The following is a 14,924-nucleotide window of genomic DNA, read 5'->3' on the forward strand; positions in this document are numbered from 1 at the left end:
GGATTAACCCTTTCCCAAGATCTCTCTCCATTCTGGGGAAACACACCACTCTGAGTTGTTTCAAACTGTGTACTGAAAGGAGACTGTTTCACATGTCTGCACTGGAGGCTGTAGAACAGCACTTACCTGAGTGGCACCAATGGCCTGGCTGCACTGGGAAGAAGTCAAGCTGCCCAGAATCTTAAAATTTCTTAACAGAAGCAAAAAACCAGCAACTGCAGCTTTACGAGCATCAAGCTGCCTGTGAGTCAGTGAAAGAAAAGAGAAACATGAGGAAAAAAGGAAGCAAGAAGTTCAAAAGGAAATACAAGAACAACTCAGTAATGAAAAACCGTTCACAAAAACAGTGTGATTGGGCCCAGTGGCACTCCCCAAGAGAGCAACTCAGCCCCAAGCAGTTAAGAGTTTGGTTTGCTGGGAACTCCTTTGCTCTACAATCACAACATTCCATTTCTTTTTCTACCCTCACAGTGCTCAAACTGAAGGGGAGCCCCAGATCGAGACTCAAGCATTAAACGCCCCTTGAAAACCTAAACGGGAGCATCTCCCAGAGCTGCAAGGTTCCTTACAAAAAGCTGGTGTTTTGCTTTGCTCACTGAAATCCCAGATCTTTCCCAAAGACCAAGTTCCTTGCCTTAAATAACAGCGCTCAATTATGAATTCTGTTTTCATAATCAGACAGTCATCGCCCCACAAAACTCAGTCTGTGATCACAGCATTATGAAGACAGCAGGACGTATTGCTCAAAGCATTACCAAGACAACAAGCCTGTTTCTCTGCCGTTTTGTAAGAGATCAGAATGCTGAGATGCCACCTTCCCTCTGAGTCAGCGGCTCCGTCTAAACTCTCTGCGGCATCTGGAGGCACTCAGTTGTGCAGAGTATTAGAATTGGTTTTAATTCTGCGTTCCTATTTGGAGTTCCCAACAGCTTTCTGAATTTCCAAACGCTACTCATCCGGGGGTTGGGATTGGTGTCTCAGTGGGTGCAGCTGTGACTGTATTACAGTCCCAGGCTGAAGGGATAGATGTCACTATCAAGTTATGGGAAGAATATAGTAAGAAGACACTTAGCCAAAGCACACAAAGTATTTCTGCTCCAAAAAATGCAAGTGAGTTGCAGAAATCCCTTCAAAGAATCCCCTCTCCAGCTTACCTGGAAAAGATAGCCTTCTGGAGAACAAGTATCAGGGAGTCCCTCACTGACATGCTGACTTTGAGCAGGGGCTGGAAAGGAACACATGCTTTGGAGAGAAAAACACTATGGCGTGCCAAACCCTTGGGGCCTATGAGCTCATCTTCCTCAGGTCCATCTGGCCCTTCATTTTTAATACTGTCGTCAGTACAGCAGGGAAACCAAAATATTTTAAAATAACATAAAATTAAACCTGGAGAGATGTAGCAGCAGGATACCTTGGCAGGCTAGTGAGAACAAAGGGCAAGGGTTTGGGAAAGAACTGTCATCCCCAGAGCAGACTAAGCTGAACTCCAGGGCAACACCTCAGCTCAGGTAAAGAGAAATACCGACATGGAGCCTCGACAGAGAAAAATCAACACTGACAGCTAAAGCTGTTCAGCTGAACACTATATACTGAGTTTTCCACAGTGTAGCATCTGGGCATCTTCCAGATGAAAGGTCAGCACAGAGCAGATCCAGCACCATTCCAGACCACACCATATGGTTTACATTTTTTTTTTTTTGCTAGAGGGCATATGCAAACCCAAGCTTGAAGAACAGTTCTATGCCACACTGAACAACATACAGCAGAGCATTAAGGCTTATTTTACAAGAAGGATTATTAGATCATGCATATAATTGTGGCCTAGAGCTATCACTGGAACTAAGCTAACAAGGATGCTTATGAAGAAATGCAAAGCCTTACCTGTACTGCCCGGAGGAGCCCTTGCACTGTGTCAATGGGCAGAAAGGACAAATTGTCAAAGGTCTCTGTGACTCTGGAGGATGAGTTCTGAAGCACAAGAGGAGCAGACACGACAATATTGGACAGCAAGTCTGAAATAAATAAATAAATAAATAAATAAATAAATAAATAAATAAATAAATAAATAAATAAATAAATAAATAAATAAATGGAGCAGCTTCTGTCAAGCGGCTAGAAAAGTCTTTATTAGGGAAGAGAGCAAGATATTTCTATAGGGTATAACAGGATGAGCATCGACAAGCTGAGTTCTACTGCAGGCATGAAGCACAGCATACTCACAACTCAGCTGCAGGGCCTCGCCCCACCAGAGGGCACTGAGGTATAAGAGAAGAGGATTCAGCATAGGCTTCCCTGCAGCCCCAGGGACTCCCAAGCACCTATCCAAGGATGACGAGGAAGGTAAGGCTAGAAACTGATGGCTACCGATTTCTGTGCGTCAGTTATTCCATGGCAACTGCCTGGAAGCCTATTTTTCACTTGTGACAAATGCAAGGTGATTTGAGGCAGCTGACATCTCAATAAAAAGAAGGAACAACTGATTGTCTTGGCTTCAAGTCACTTCTGTAGGAGCTGAGGTTCCGAGAAGTCACATACAGAAGTGTCAACAGAGCTGTACACATTTCTCCCTTTACTTTTACCTATGAAGTGGCTGACAGGAGATGCTGCTTTTGTGAGGACTCTGTTCAGGACTTGCTCAAGAATATCACTTCTGATGGGCTCATGGACCTGAAATGAGAAAGAACAATAAAATCAAGACCTACGTAACCTTAAGGTGTTCCTGTATATCAGAGCACAGGTGCTGTCCAGTGCAATGCAAAGCCAAATCCAAATGTACTCCTTCAGTGAAGATTCTAGTTTCAATCCCACATCTACCACATTTTCTTTGTGCCTCTAAATTTCTCTACTTCCTATGCAGTTTCCCTTGTATAATTTGGATTACACAAGTATCATAGCAGATGGAATAGATTAGGGCTGGGTCATTATGAAGATGATCTCTTTCTGCTGGACAAAGGCAAAACAGAGACTAAATCTTGTATTGTTTGTACAGAACTCATACGGATACCTCAAGCAAGGGTTTGATACCATTTACAAAGAGAAAATAAGAATAGTCTTGCCCAGAAAAGCAGCTCTCCAAACCATACACTACCTTAAATGTTTCCAGCAGGATACTCGCTCCCAGTTTGCAAGCCTGCTGCGCTGGCATTTTTGAAAGGCCCAAATTGGTCTCAGCAGCTTTCCCTCCAAAGGACTTTTTTGGTTCATATGATTCCATTAGGCTGAAGCCGAGATCTACCAGTCCCTGAGTAACATGGTCCCAGCCAAATGCACTGAGGAAAACATTAAACAGACCAGGAAAGAAGCAGCTTAGTCACAGGAAACGTTTAGATTAGACCAGTCTGTAGTAAAATCTTCCACAGTCATCCAGATCCAGAACAGCTCTGAGAGATGCTTGTTTGCACCAGGGAAAATGTCAACCCTCTCAAACTCATGGTTGTCTTCAAGCTGAGGGGCAGGTGCTCAGCCCTCGTGTTTTGCATTCCTGGTTCTCCAACCATCAGACTTCTGATCCAGTCCACACGTTTGCTTCTTATGGGGAATGGTTTGCACTCAGATCTCACCCAAAAGTGACCCTGAGCTGCAGTCTGAAGGTATAGATTCTACAGAGTCTGGCCATCAAGTCAGAACAGGAATACCTTACATCAAACTAAAGGACAACTGATGACAGATCACAGAGCTATCCTGCAGGATGTTTAAAGGACTAACCACATAGGGAAAGCAAACAGTGAGTGAAACCATCACTCATGCCTTGATCAGAACACAAACTACAGCAAGCAGTATGACTCATACCTTCATCTTCTTTCCTGCTAGGAAACAGACGTGGTTCTGATCAGTTCAGTCCTCTGTAACATCATATGCCAAGATTTGGGGTGGAGGGGCAGATTTAGATATTTATCTTTTTGCTTGTTTAAATTCACCAGTATAAAACTGTAATAGAAACTTTGGATTTTAACACTGTTCACTGCTGGCAACAGGTCAGCAGTGATTTTGTGATCCCAGAGAACTCCAGCAAGGCTGAAACACTCCCCCTTCCAAAGTTCACTGAACACTCTGCAGCACGTGGCAACAACTCACCTATTTTTCACCACCTCCAGAATTACAGCTGTTACATCATATTGCTGAGGACACAAATCCTGCAGAAACTTGGAGGCCTGTAGGAACTGCAGGTCCTTGCAGCTTCTTGTGATTGATGTTTTCAAGAAATCAAATATCTGGAACATAAAATCACAGAGTGCGAGGAAATGATCTTTGAAATGGGATCTGTAAAGTCTTGGGTATGTTCCAGTAAAACTAATCTGCCAGAAGTCTTAGCTCTACTTCTTTCACAGAACAAATACACCAACTTCAGTAAGGGCCTCAAGGAGGGTAACTTGCTGCCAGATGTACTTTGGGGTAGCTACCACAGAGCCAAAACATTAGAAAAGGAAGGCATTGCTTCCCTTCCCACAGTACAGCACTAGCCCACAGGAAGCATGATTCTGGAAAATTCTGATATTGCTCCAGGGTCTTTTATAGTGTTAAGTAAACCATAATGTACCTCTAATCTAATTGCCTCCCCATGAGCATCCTGAAGCCACTTTTACCCTGATTCTGACATGACTATAACTTAATCATTCTTCCTTTCTGTTACAAGAAAGGGCACTGAAGTTCCCTGAGTATTTATCTCATACATACCTGCTCTTGCAGTCTGTGTTTCACCGCAATCGAAAGCAAAAGGGCCACACTGAAGGGACACAGGGCTTTACCAGGGTCCTTCTGTTGCTCTGTCTAGAAAACAGTAAGCTACTTCAACTGCAAGACCTCACAAGCTGAAGAAAGCTACCAGGCTCATATCACACTGCTGTTGTGGTACAGAAAGGAACACAGATCTTTACACTTAACTTCATAATATCATAAAATGATCCTAACATGATTCAATCCCTTCTAAAGACAACCAGCACTGATTAAAAAAGCCTTGCTTCAACACCTTCAAAAACAGTGCCTGTTCAATCTTTGCCATACCTTTAGATGTTTGATTAGCTCCTCACCAATGTCCTGATCCAGGCTGATAGCAGAAACAATGTGGAGGATAACAGTACCTTCCACGTGGCGGAGCTGGTCTAGGGGCAGCGTGGCTACCTCAAGGTCTGCTGATCTGTAAGGTTTATCAGAAAACAAACAAAAAACTTAAGAAAACCACCAAGCCATCCAATGCCATAAATTATTTCTTCAGTGTCAAGAAGTATGTACTTAAGATTTGACAGCTCATGTACAAGGAATACTGAGAGGACAAGGTTACCACTTGAATATTTGCAGTCTAGAAAGGGAATGACAAAGAACTTACTGTGGAACCCTCTGTTCTTCCTTTTGTCTCTTGTCCAGCTGATTGAAAAAACTGATGATTCCTTCTAAAACAGTTTTCTTACTGCCCTGTAAGATAGAACATTATATTAAGCAACTGCATGGTCTGCAGGATCCCAGAGAGGTACACTCTATTCTTACATCAATTACAAACGTCCTGGCATTCTCTGCCACCCTTCATAAATCGCTGAGGCAGGGGAATGCTCTGGTATACCTCACTTCTAGGTGAAGTTGCTTGGTTCAGTCTGTCTACTTCTTTTGATTTCAATTATTGAAGAGTTGCAAGAAATTGAATATCTCAGGTGTTTTTGTTTGTTGCTTGGTGAAAGATGCTTTCCAATTGATAAATTAGGAAGGCTTTCAAACTCCTAACCTTATTTCTGTCATTACATTTTGGCTAATGGATACAAAAGACATCCTGTAACAGACAGATAATTTGTCATTGTTTCGATCACGTACTTTGGCATGTACTTGGTCACAAATAAAGCAAAAGAGCCAGAACACCAATGAAGGGCAGGTAGGTACCTGGCAGCCACTGCCTGCTGGACAAGCACAGGAGGTGAGACATTTCTAGTACAAGTCAAACTACAATCCAGAAGAGAGTCACACTGCACAAGCCGTTGTTTTAATGGAAGCAAGCGGATCACAAACAGTGAGCAAAGCCATGCTTAAAAATACTGAAGACAATCCACTCTGCTACCTCCTGCCTCTGAGGTCATCCCTTGTTTCCCAAAGGTTTGCTCTTACAGATTCCCACAAGAACAAAACCGTCTCTTCCTCTGATCTCCTCCAGGCTAAAGATAGAGGACAAAAACCAACAAAAGCAAAAAACCCGATGATGTCCTGCTCTCCACAGCTCAATGTGGGAGTAATTAGAATCTCCTGAAATTCAGCCCCTGTCTCAGCCTGCGTGCACTTTTCCTCATGATACGTGCTCAGGAGGAGACCAGCTCCCACAAGCTCTTACCTTTGCAGAAAGCAGCAGCAGCTGATAGACCAGGGGGGGTATTTCCTGCAGGTCTAATTTGGAGAACATCCTAAGGACCTTTTCCACCACAAACTGCAGCTCCTCTCCTGAGAGTGGAATATCCCTGTTGAATCAAAGATGCAGCCTAATTATTTTTATTCATTTCTTTCAGAATCCTGCAGCAGATTCAATCCACAAGAGCTCCCAAAGTCCTCGTCAGAACATACTGTTAATTTGTCAAGGCTCACAAACGGAAAATCACACATGGAAAAAAAATCACAATCCCACTCAAAAGGCATTTACAAGCAAGGAGCAAAACCATACAACCACACACCCACACAGCCACTGGTTGATCTGTAACTCAGAGCACTAACAACATTCCCTATAGCACTGGGCGTACAAAGGAAAATACAACAGAAGTCTCTGCTCTTAAGCTGCCAATAGCCACTAAATATGGGGCTGTGAGAAGCTGGGAAGCGCGTGAGGCTCACAGCAGTCTTTGGAGCATGCTTGTCCAGATGTGTTTTGTATCCACACGGATCTGATGTGGATGTTCACTGACCAAAGCATGCATGGAGCTGTATCTGGTATGTCCAAACTGTGCTTTCCCCAAACTACACGTGAAATGGGACACAGACATAACTGCAGCACTGCTTGCTAAAGGGAAACAATTACCTGAACATGTTGGCAAGATGTATTACACACTGAGGATCCCACCTGGTAAAATAAGCATTTGTCAGAAAACTGAGAAGAAGTAGAATTCTTTTTTACTCCTTTATCCACTTTTCCTGTCTCCCATATCAAGATTAAAAGCCAAATTTCCAACCAGAATCACCACTGCCACCCTAATTATCCAGATTTAGAATGGTTCCAAGCTGTCCTGGTCCCCACAATAACAAGTGTCAAGAAAGGAATAAAACCTAGCACCTCCTGCAATCTGCTCATGAGACACTATTACAAAATCTGGAAACAGGGCATTCCCTCACCCTGCCAGCTAGAAAAGACACTGTCATGGTGGCACAGATTCAGTGATGTTAGAACAGGAAACAGGCAGTACCACTGAACTCCTTCTTAAAGCATAACATGAAACACATAACATAACATGCCACACAACTAAGAGGAGACAATAGGAATGTGGACACATCTAGTGACCGCAGATTTAACTTGCTCCATAACTGTAGGGTGTCAAAGGAAATTATGTAAAAAGAGGTAGAAAAAGGCACTGACTGATATTCAAACGAACTAAAGCATAGTGGAGCTGGCAGAGATGCACATACTTGCTGGAGCAGAGGGTATTTATCAGCTGTTTCTTAAATTCTTCCCCATTCAGTTCACCTGAAAAAACATGAGGCTTTTAGGAGCCCACTCCAGAGCGAGTGAGGACAGACAGGGGAGAAGGAGATGAGAAGGGTTACCTTTCCCATAAGCCAGGCTCTCCTTAGAGTTGGACAATGCAGTAAGAACAGTGGAAAACAACTCCAGGGATTTCCCATTAGACAGGCTGCCTCCCTTAATAACTTCAACAAACAAGGTGGCAAGTTCAGCCAACGCATGGCCTGGCAGCTGGCGAGCCTGGGAGGAGGTGGAATAACATTGAAGATGAGCACAGGAGAATTCCTTGCACACGTCCAAATGCCCACCAAATACCAGAAAAGGACATTTCCCACAGTGCAACGTTTCTAAAAAATGAGTTAATCCCCAAGACCTCTCTTTTATGCTGTCCTTCATAGAACGGAGCAGTTAATCAAATAAATACAATTATGATTTTGGAGTTCAGATCTAAATATCCAGAGATCATATTACATGCAAGGCAAATTTCAAGACCAAAACAGATCCGTGGACAGGACGGAGGTCTGGTGAAGTGCCTCAGTTTGCTCACTAAAGGACCACAGGAAAGCCAGCCCAAATAAGCTCCTACCTCCAGCATCAGCAGCCCTATGATTTCGGACACTTTGCCCACATGCAGATCTCCTGATTCCACAAGTGGGACACAGTGCTTGTAAACCTGTAGCCTCCTGAGAACACCGCTTTGCTGGGAACATGGGGAGCCTTATCACAAGAAAATAAAGAACAGGAAAAGAGTTATACAAGCAACAACATGTCACTAAACAGGAAATTTGCAGGGCTAAACTGTCACCCAACTGCAGCTCCCTTTTTTTATATATTTGACAGAACAGATAAAAAAGCAGAGTAGAGGAAATGAGAATCTCCAGGATAAAACAGCTGAAACACTCAGCACTGTTATCGCACTCTTTGGTTCTCTCAACTTGCTGTCCAGTCAGGAAGCACCAACGTTTTGAGAAGAATTTGCTTGGTAATTCAGTTTCAGCTGTCCAGTTCTACTGAAAGACACCTAAAGGCTCCCAGAAGAAAATCCCATATGGAATCACAGAATGGCTCGGGTTGGAAGGGACATTAAAACCCACCCAGCTCCAACCCCCTGCCATGGGCTGGGGGCAGCTCAGGCTGCTGAGGGCCCCATTCAACCTGGCCTTGAGCACCTCCAGGGATGGGGTAGCTCTCTGGGCAGCTGTGCCAGGGTCTCACCGCCCTCTTAATGAAAAAAAAATCCCTAACATCTAACCCAGACCTCCCCTCTTTTAGTTTAAAGCCACTCCCTCTCACCTCCCCTCTTCCCCATCAGGCCCTGTCCCCACCAGCCCCCAGACGCGTCACCTACCTCTGAAGATCCCCCTGAGCAGCGCTGCCGTCTCCCTGCCCCTCAGGGCCTGCCTCGTTACCATGTCACCCAGCTGGAAGAGAAGGCCGCGCCGTGAGTCGCCCCGACTTGAGAGCAGGAGAAGCAGCTCCCCGCCCTCCCGACAGAGCCGGCGGAGACCCCCCCTCCCCCAGGCACCTCGCCCTCCGCCAGGCCCTGAAGAGCCTCCTGGAGCCGCTCGGGGCTCTCCTCGGCCGCCAGCTGCAGGATGCGCTGCGCCATGGCGCGGCCGCTGTCATCCGCCGCAACGCCGAAATTCCCGCCCGGAAGCGCCTCTCATCGCCATGGCAACAAGTCCCGCCCCCCCCTCCCCTACGTCACTTCCGTTCTCCGCGAGAGTTGCGTAACCCCGTCCCTAGTGTATCAGTGAGTTCGAATCCCGCGTGCGGTGCGGGATGCGAGCTGGTGGGGGCGATCCCCGGGCACAAAGCGCCCATTGAGGTCTCACTCGCAGAGCCGTCCCTGCCACTGCGAAGGGTTTCACGTGGGCACGATCCGCTGGCGCCAGGCCGGGCACGGGGCACGAGGGGCCCTGTGCAGCGTTAGCAATCTCTAAATCCGCGTGTTACAAAACATGCCTTGTGTAAGCCCCTTCCTCCACTCCCCAAATCCCCAGAGCGGCGGGAGAGCGGCCAAGGCCTGGCCTCAATGGGCTCCTGTTCTCACTTCCCATCGCAGCTTCACCCACAGGTCTGGGGAGCACCAAGCCCACAAAGACACCCCAAAGGCCCCATTTGGCCACCATCCCCACGACTCTCCCCCATGTTGTGCCCACATGCCAAGGGCTGTCTGCTCTCCAACACGGGGATCACTGGAAGCTCCACCTGTGGTCCGCATCCCACCACCACCATCCCTGCACCCTCACCCGGCTCCTGGGGCCGCTGCAGGGGGTGGCACGCTGCCCACCCCCGGCCCCGCACTAATGAGCACAGTTACACAATGGGAAGCTTTTATACACCCTTAATCAGGCCCAGCATCCCGCCCCTCCGCGCGCCCTCCGGCCCTCCTGCTCCCTCCTTCCCTCTCCCCATCAGCCTTTTGGAAGGCTTTAGTGGGGTTTCCTGCCTGCTTTATGCGGACTTAATGATAAAGCTGCGGTGAGTTGATGCCTTGTGACGGCCTAATCCCAACCCGGTGACTCTACAAAGCTTTCGCTGGGATTTCGTGCTGCTCCACTCCGCTCCTGCTGCCCAGCCCCGCTCCAGCAGCCCCCAGGCCCTCAACCTCCACGGACGGTTTGGCATTCCCTGACCCTGGTGAGTATGGGGACAATGCACACCTCAAACATTGGCATTGGATGCCATAACCTGGACTTCCCTGACCTCCAGAGATGGGTTTGATTTTGGGGTCTCAAATAATGGGGTGCTTATGGGGGGAACCCTGGGAGGCACTGGGACACATGGCGGAGACATCTCTGACACGGGCTGAGCAGCAGGAAGGGTGCTGAGCTGGTGATGAGGAGGGCGGCCTTCCTCCTCATTTGTCTGCATTAAGAGGAAGAAGACAAAGGAATTGCCTGAAGGTTTTCTGCATTGCTCTCAAGCAAAGGTGCAGACAGCAAGCCTTGGAGTGGTGAGGGAAGAGCCCAAGGGCCAAGGGAAGCATTTGCTCAGTAGGACTGTGGCAGTGCCAGGGTTCCCTAGGCTGGCATGAGGTCCATTGGCAACCATGGGACAGCCCAACAAGCCAGGTCTTTGCTATCTTGTCCTGTGCTGCTCTGGATGCAGGCAGAAGTGAGTTCATGAGGAAACCCAGGGATGCCTCTGCCCACAGCTTCCCATCAAAACAAAAAATGCTGAAGACATCAGACGATCAATACTCACTTATTTATGCTGCAAAGAGTCCTGGCGTTTCTCAAGCACTTTCACTGTTCATTAGGATTCTAGCACATCCTCTGTGGGGACTGGGCAAGAGGGATAGGGCACCAAGATTGCTAAGTCTTCAGCTACCCACAGGTATCTCCTTCTCTCTTCCAGCATACTGCAGCTGATCAAGGCTAAAAGAAGACATGTCTGCTGTTGTGAGTAGTGCCCCATCCCTATCCCACTGCACCACTCGGGTGCAACTCTGTCCTTCCCTAGAGTGACCTGCAAGGCACTGGGGCTGTCCTCAGCCTTGTGGGGCAGGGGGCAGGGAGATTGGGAGCTGTCAGGAGAGGATGCTTGATGCCCCTCATCCTCTCACCTCAGACGGGGACCTTCCGCATTGTCTCAGAAGAGGAGCAGGCACTGCGCACCAAACTGGAGCGCCTCACCACCAAGGACCATGGTCCTGTTTTTGGGAGGTGCCAGCAGATCCCCCCTCACACCCTGCAGAAGGTGAGGCGTGGCCCTACTGTGAGTGGGGCATGATGGGGGGGGTGTGCTCCGACCACACTGCTTTTTGGTGCCAAAATGCACCCTGGGCTGTTGGGTCCGGTGGCCCTGTGGGGTGCCCGGGTCCCCAGGGCATTGTGTGGGTGCTAAGGACCCCATCTTGACTCTCCCCCAGGCAAAAGATGAGCTGAATGAGACGGAGGAGCAGAGAGAGGCAGCAGTCAGAGCGCTGCGGGAGCTGGTGCAGGAGCGGGCCGGCAGCGAGGATGTCTGCAAGGCAGTGGCTGAGAAGGTGCAGGGGAAGGATGATTCCTTCTTCCTCCGCTTCATCCGTGCCCGCAAGTTTGATGTGCACAGGGCCTACGACCTGCTGAAAGGTGGGGGTCCTCAGGCAGCCCCTTGCCTCTTTCCAGTACTCCCAGCACCCTCAGTCCCTGAGTCGGGCTGGCAGGGACAGGGAGCAAGGAGACCATTGGCTGGGACCCACTCTACTTCTGTTTGCTTCTGCCAGGCGGATAATGAGTTGCAATTATCAGTGCTGGCTCCCAGATGAGCTGTTTTGTTCACCCAGATTTTCCCAGGACGTTTCCATATTTCGTGCCCACGCGGTGCCAAGTGGGGGAGAGCAGGGGCAGGGAGCTCCCCCAGCACTCCCCTGGCTTCCTGATGGGCAAGCAGCTGCTGTCCTGCCCAGCTTCTGTCTCTCCCCAGGCTATGTGAACTTCCGCCAGCAATACCCCGAACTCTTTGACAACCTGACCCCCGAGGCCGTGCGCAGCACCATTGAGGCGGGCTACCCCGGCATCCTGGCCAGCAGGGACAAATATGGGCGGGTGGTGATGCTCTTCAACATCGAGAACTGGGACTATGAGGAGATCACCTTCGATGAGGTCAGCCCAGCCATTTCTCCCTGAACAGTTCTGCTCCTGGGGCTGTCCTGCTGAGCAGTGCATCCCTTACACACATTTGTATGGGCACACGTAACTCCCATCCATCCAGGTTTATGCAAAACTTTGAATTTATCCTTCCAGGGGAATCTGGTCCACCTCAAAGATTTCCCCTTCTTTCTTTCTGATGCGCAAGATGCAGGGCACAGTCGGGGTGTGCATCTCCCATCCTAGATGACACAGAGTGAAGAGAGGCATCACACCATTAGATCAGGGTGATGTAAAAAGGAAAGACCTGCAGGGCAGAGGAGGAAACTGGCACACAGCATGAAAAAGGCTTCTGGGCAAAGAGACCTTCAAGCATGAGATCACAAGTTCTTCCAGCTCTGTTTTCTGCTCAGCCCTGAATTTGCTGGCACTGTATCAGAGCACTGACCCAGATGCGAGATACCTTGAGAGGGTTGTTGAGCATCCTCTGCAGTGCCCCCCTGCTCTGAAGCTCTGGGGCTGCCTGGGACAACCAGCTGAAGTTGAACAGACCCAGACTAATGTTCCACAGGATTGGTCCAGGGAACCTCCTGAACTCTAAGGGAGGTGAGACCTTGCAGTCACACTAATAGCAGACCCTGCTGTCTCTCCTCTCAACCAGATCCTTCGTGCCTACTGCGTTATCCTGGAGAAACTGCTGGAAAATGAAGAGACCCAGATCAATGGGTTCTGCATCATTGAGAACTTCAAAGGCTTCACCATGCAGCAGGCATCAGGAATCAAACCCTCTGAGCTCAAGAAGATGGTGGATATGCTACAGGTGAGGTGAAGAAGACTGCCCGGGGCTAGCAGGGGTTTTGTATTGCCACTGCACTGTCACCATGAGAAAACATCATGGAGAGGCCATTTTCCATGTGATCTTGTGAAAAAGGAGCAATGAGTCATCTGGGAGGCTCTGCAGCTTCCCTGGTGCTCTGAGGACTGGGACAGCTGCTCCTCTGGGTTCCTGTTGTTCATCAGAATAAGAAAGGGATGATGGAAGGGAAAATGGGAGGCTGGGGAAGGGGAGCGGAGGCAGTGCCAGGGTTTCTTTTGCAGTTGTGCTCCTCTCCTGTTTTCTTGTGGCCAGCACAGTCTGTAACCAGCCATGTCTGGGTTTGGCATCCTAGGACTCCTTCCCAGCGCGGTTCAAGGCTGTCCACTTCATCCACCAGCCCTGGTACTTCACCACTACCTACAACGTGGTCAAACCGTTCCTGAAGAGCAAACTGCTGGAGAGGGTGAGCTTGGGAAGGGGCCTAGTGGCAGAAGCTGGGTAAAGCAGTGTGGCTGGGGGACATCTCACAGCTTTTGGAGACATGGGGACAAACTTGGGCTGAGAGCAGCTGGTGGATGAGCTGGGCACGTCCCCTGGGAAGGGGAGCCTGCTGCTAGGCAATGAGAAAGGCAGGCAGCTCATCAGATCAGTGCTAGGATCCCTCGGCCGTTTCTTTGTTGAGGACAAAGTCACCCATCTCTGCTGAGGGTTCCTGTTGTGCCAGGTGTTCGTGCACGGCGAGGAGCTGGAGTCCTTCTACCAGGAGATCGATGCTGACATACTGCCAGCAGACTTCGGTGGCAACCTGCCCAAGTACGACGGCAAAGCAACTGCAGAGCAGCTCTTTGGGCCCCGCATTGAAGCTGAAGATACGGCACTTTAAGTCAGGGGCTGCTCCCCTTCCCCTGTAAAATAAGATCAGAGGTGGTCCCCTAACCCCAACCATCTCCATACCGTAGCAATGGATGAGTGACTGCTCTGGATGTGTTGCTCCGTGTCTGTTTCTGTCCCCAAACCTGGCAGCAGGCTGCCTGGCAGCGGCTGGGATGCAGCGAGCATGTGCCTTGCTCTGCTCCAGCCTTAGCCTTTACTTCTGTGGGGCAATACAGCCAGAGAACACTGTCTCCACAGCCAGCTCTATGCGCCCACAGTTGGTCACTGGGGAGCAGCACAGCCAGAGGATGCCACTGCAGAAGCCCCTGCCAGGGGCTGGCTGAAACGTGTATGCAGAGAAATAAAGAAGAATTTAACAACAGTGTGTCTCAGACCTGGGTCAGTGGTTCTGTTACAGCGCTATCAAAACCAAGCAGTGGCACAGGCAGAGGTGAGCGCCCAATTCTTGCTATGCAGGGCAGCCAGGGAGGAAGAACAGCAGCCACTGAGGGCAGGAGGTGAACGCTAACCACAGAACAGTGGAAGACACACAGAATGTACCCTCCTAAATCCTCTAAAAGCCTTAACTAAGCTGCCTCTCCTAGCACTGCACCTGGCAGTGAGCTCAGATCTGAGTAGTTCAGGTCAGAAAAGCTCCATGAAAAGTATCCAAGGAGGGCGGGGAAGGGCACAAGGGATCAGCGAGGGGTGGCAGCACCTGTAGCTTGGAGTCAGCAGGAGGCAGATAATGGTATAAAGAGGAGGTGCCAGGGAAAGCGGTGTTCTGGGTTATAAACCAGAAGCTCCGAGGTGGTGAAGTAAAAAGCGGCTCGTGAAGGAGCTGATCAGATGCTGGACTTCTCATTTGGCCATCAGCCATGAGAGCAGCAGGGCTTGGAGAAGAGCAAGGGGCTGCTGCCTGCCCAGGACTTGGTGGTGTCACCCCATCAGCACAGCATGCCCCCTTTTTCCCTCCCCCAGCTCTGCAGTTGCACACGAAGGCTTTTCATTAGCAGAG

General features: G+C 49.2%; 2 protein-coding genes across 3 annotated transcripts in view; one reads left to right on the forward strand and one right to left on the reverse strand.

Annotated features, from left to right (window-relative positions):
- The window catches only part of FANCI (FA complementation group I), a 23,618-nt gene extending 14,303 nt beyond the window's left edge, over nt 1–9,315 (reverse strand). Inside the window, exons 1-16 of the mRNA XM_010717478.3 lie at nt 9,165–9,315; nt 8,988–9,060; nt 8,226–8,356; nt 7,723–7,879; nt 7,585–7,642; nt 6,983–7,024; nt 6,308–6,431; nt 5,324–5,409; nt 5,002–5,134; nt 4,675–4,767; nt 4,075–4,211; nt 3,089–3,269; nt 2,580–2,667; nt 1,882–2,012; nt 1,155–1,225; nt 127–241 (exon numbers count right to left, since the gene is read on the reverse strand). Of these exons, the coding sequence (XP_010715780.1) occupies nt 127–241; nt 1,155–1,225; nt 1,882–2,012; nt 2,580–2,667; nt 3,089–3,269; nt 4,075–4,211; nt 4,675–4,767; nt 5,002–5,134; nt 5,324–5,409; nt 6,308–6,431; nt 6,983–7,024; nt 7,585–7,642; nt 7,723–7,879; nt 8,226–8,356; nt 8,988–9,060; nt 9,165–9,248 (1,704 nt within the window). The 5' untranslated portion in view covers nt 9,249–9,315. The remainder of the gene's footprint in view (nt 1–126; nt 242–1,154; nt 1,226–1,881; nt 2,013–2,579; nt 2,668–3,088; nt 3,270–4,074; nt 4,212–4,674; nt 4,768–5,001; nt 5,135–5,323; nt 5,410–6,307; nt 6,432–6,982; nt 7,025–7,584; nt 7,643–7,722; nt 7,880–8,225; nt 8,357–8,987; nt 9,061–9,164) is intronic.
- A 61-nt stretch (nt 9,316–9,376) lies between these two features.
- Nucleotides 9,377–14,514, forward strand: RLBP1 (retinaldehyde binding protein 1). Of its 2 annotated transcripts, XM_031555331.1 has the most exons (8): nt 9,377–10,282; nt 11,003–11,046; nt 11,216–11,344; nt 11,517–11,718; nt 12,053–12,231; nt 12,878–13,036; nt 13,386–13,496; nt 13,758–14,514. In XM_031555331.1, exons 2-8 carry the CDS (start codon nt 11,035–11,037, stop codon nt 13,914–13,916), a joined length of 951 nt encoding a protein of 316 aa, XP_031411191.1. In that variant the 5' UTR covers nt 9,377–10,282; nt 11,003–11,034; the 3' UTR covers nt 13,917–14,514. The 2 variants fall into 2 exon arrangements, with proteins under 2 accessions (XP_031411191.1, XP_031411190.1); XM_031555330.1 differs by lacking the exons at nt 9,377–10,282; nt 11,003–11,046 and having other exon boundaries at nt 11,192–11,344.
- Nucleotides 14,515–14,924: the final 410 nt, after the last annotated feature.

The sequence above is a fragment of the Meleagris gallopavo genome, chromosome 12, assembly GCF_000146605.3.
Source record: "Meleagris gallopavo isolate NT-WF06-2002-E0010 breed Aviagen turkey brand Nicholas breeding stock chromosome 12, Turkey_5.1, whole genome shotgun sequence".
Lineage (NCBI taxonomy): Eukaryota > Metazoa > Chordata > Aves > Galliformes > Phasianidae > Meleagris > Meleagris gallopavo.

Bases quoted from the DNA above. Each gene is read 5' to 3' on its own strand.
- RLBP1 (XM_031555330.1), top strand. From the start codon at position 11,192: ATGCCCCTCATCCTCTCACCTCAGACGGGGACCTTCCGCATTGTCTCA. The intron at 11,345-11,516 runs GTGAGGCGTGGC...ACTCTCCCCCAG, and splicing joins CCCCTCACACCCTGCAGAAG to GCAAAAGATGAGCTGAATGA. The intron at 11,719-12,052 runs GTGGGGGTCCTC...GTCTCTCCCCAG, and splicing joins GGCCTACGACCTGCTGAAAG to GCTATGTGAACTTCCGCCAG.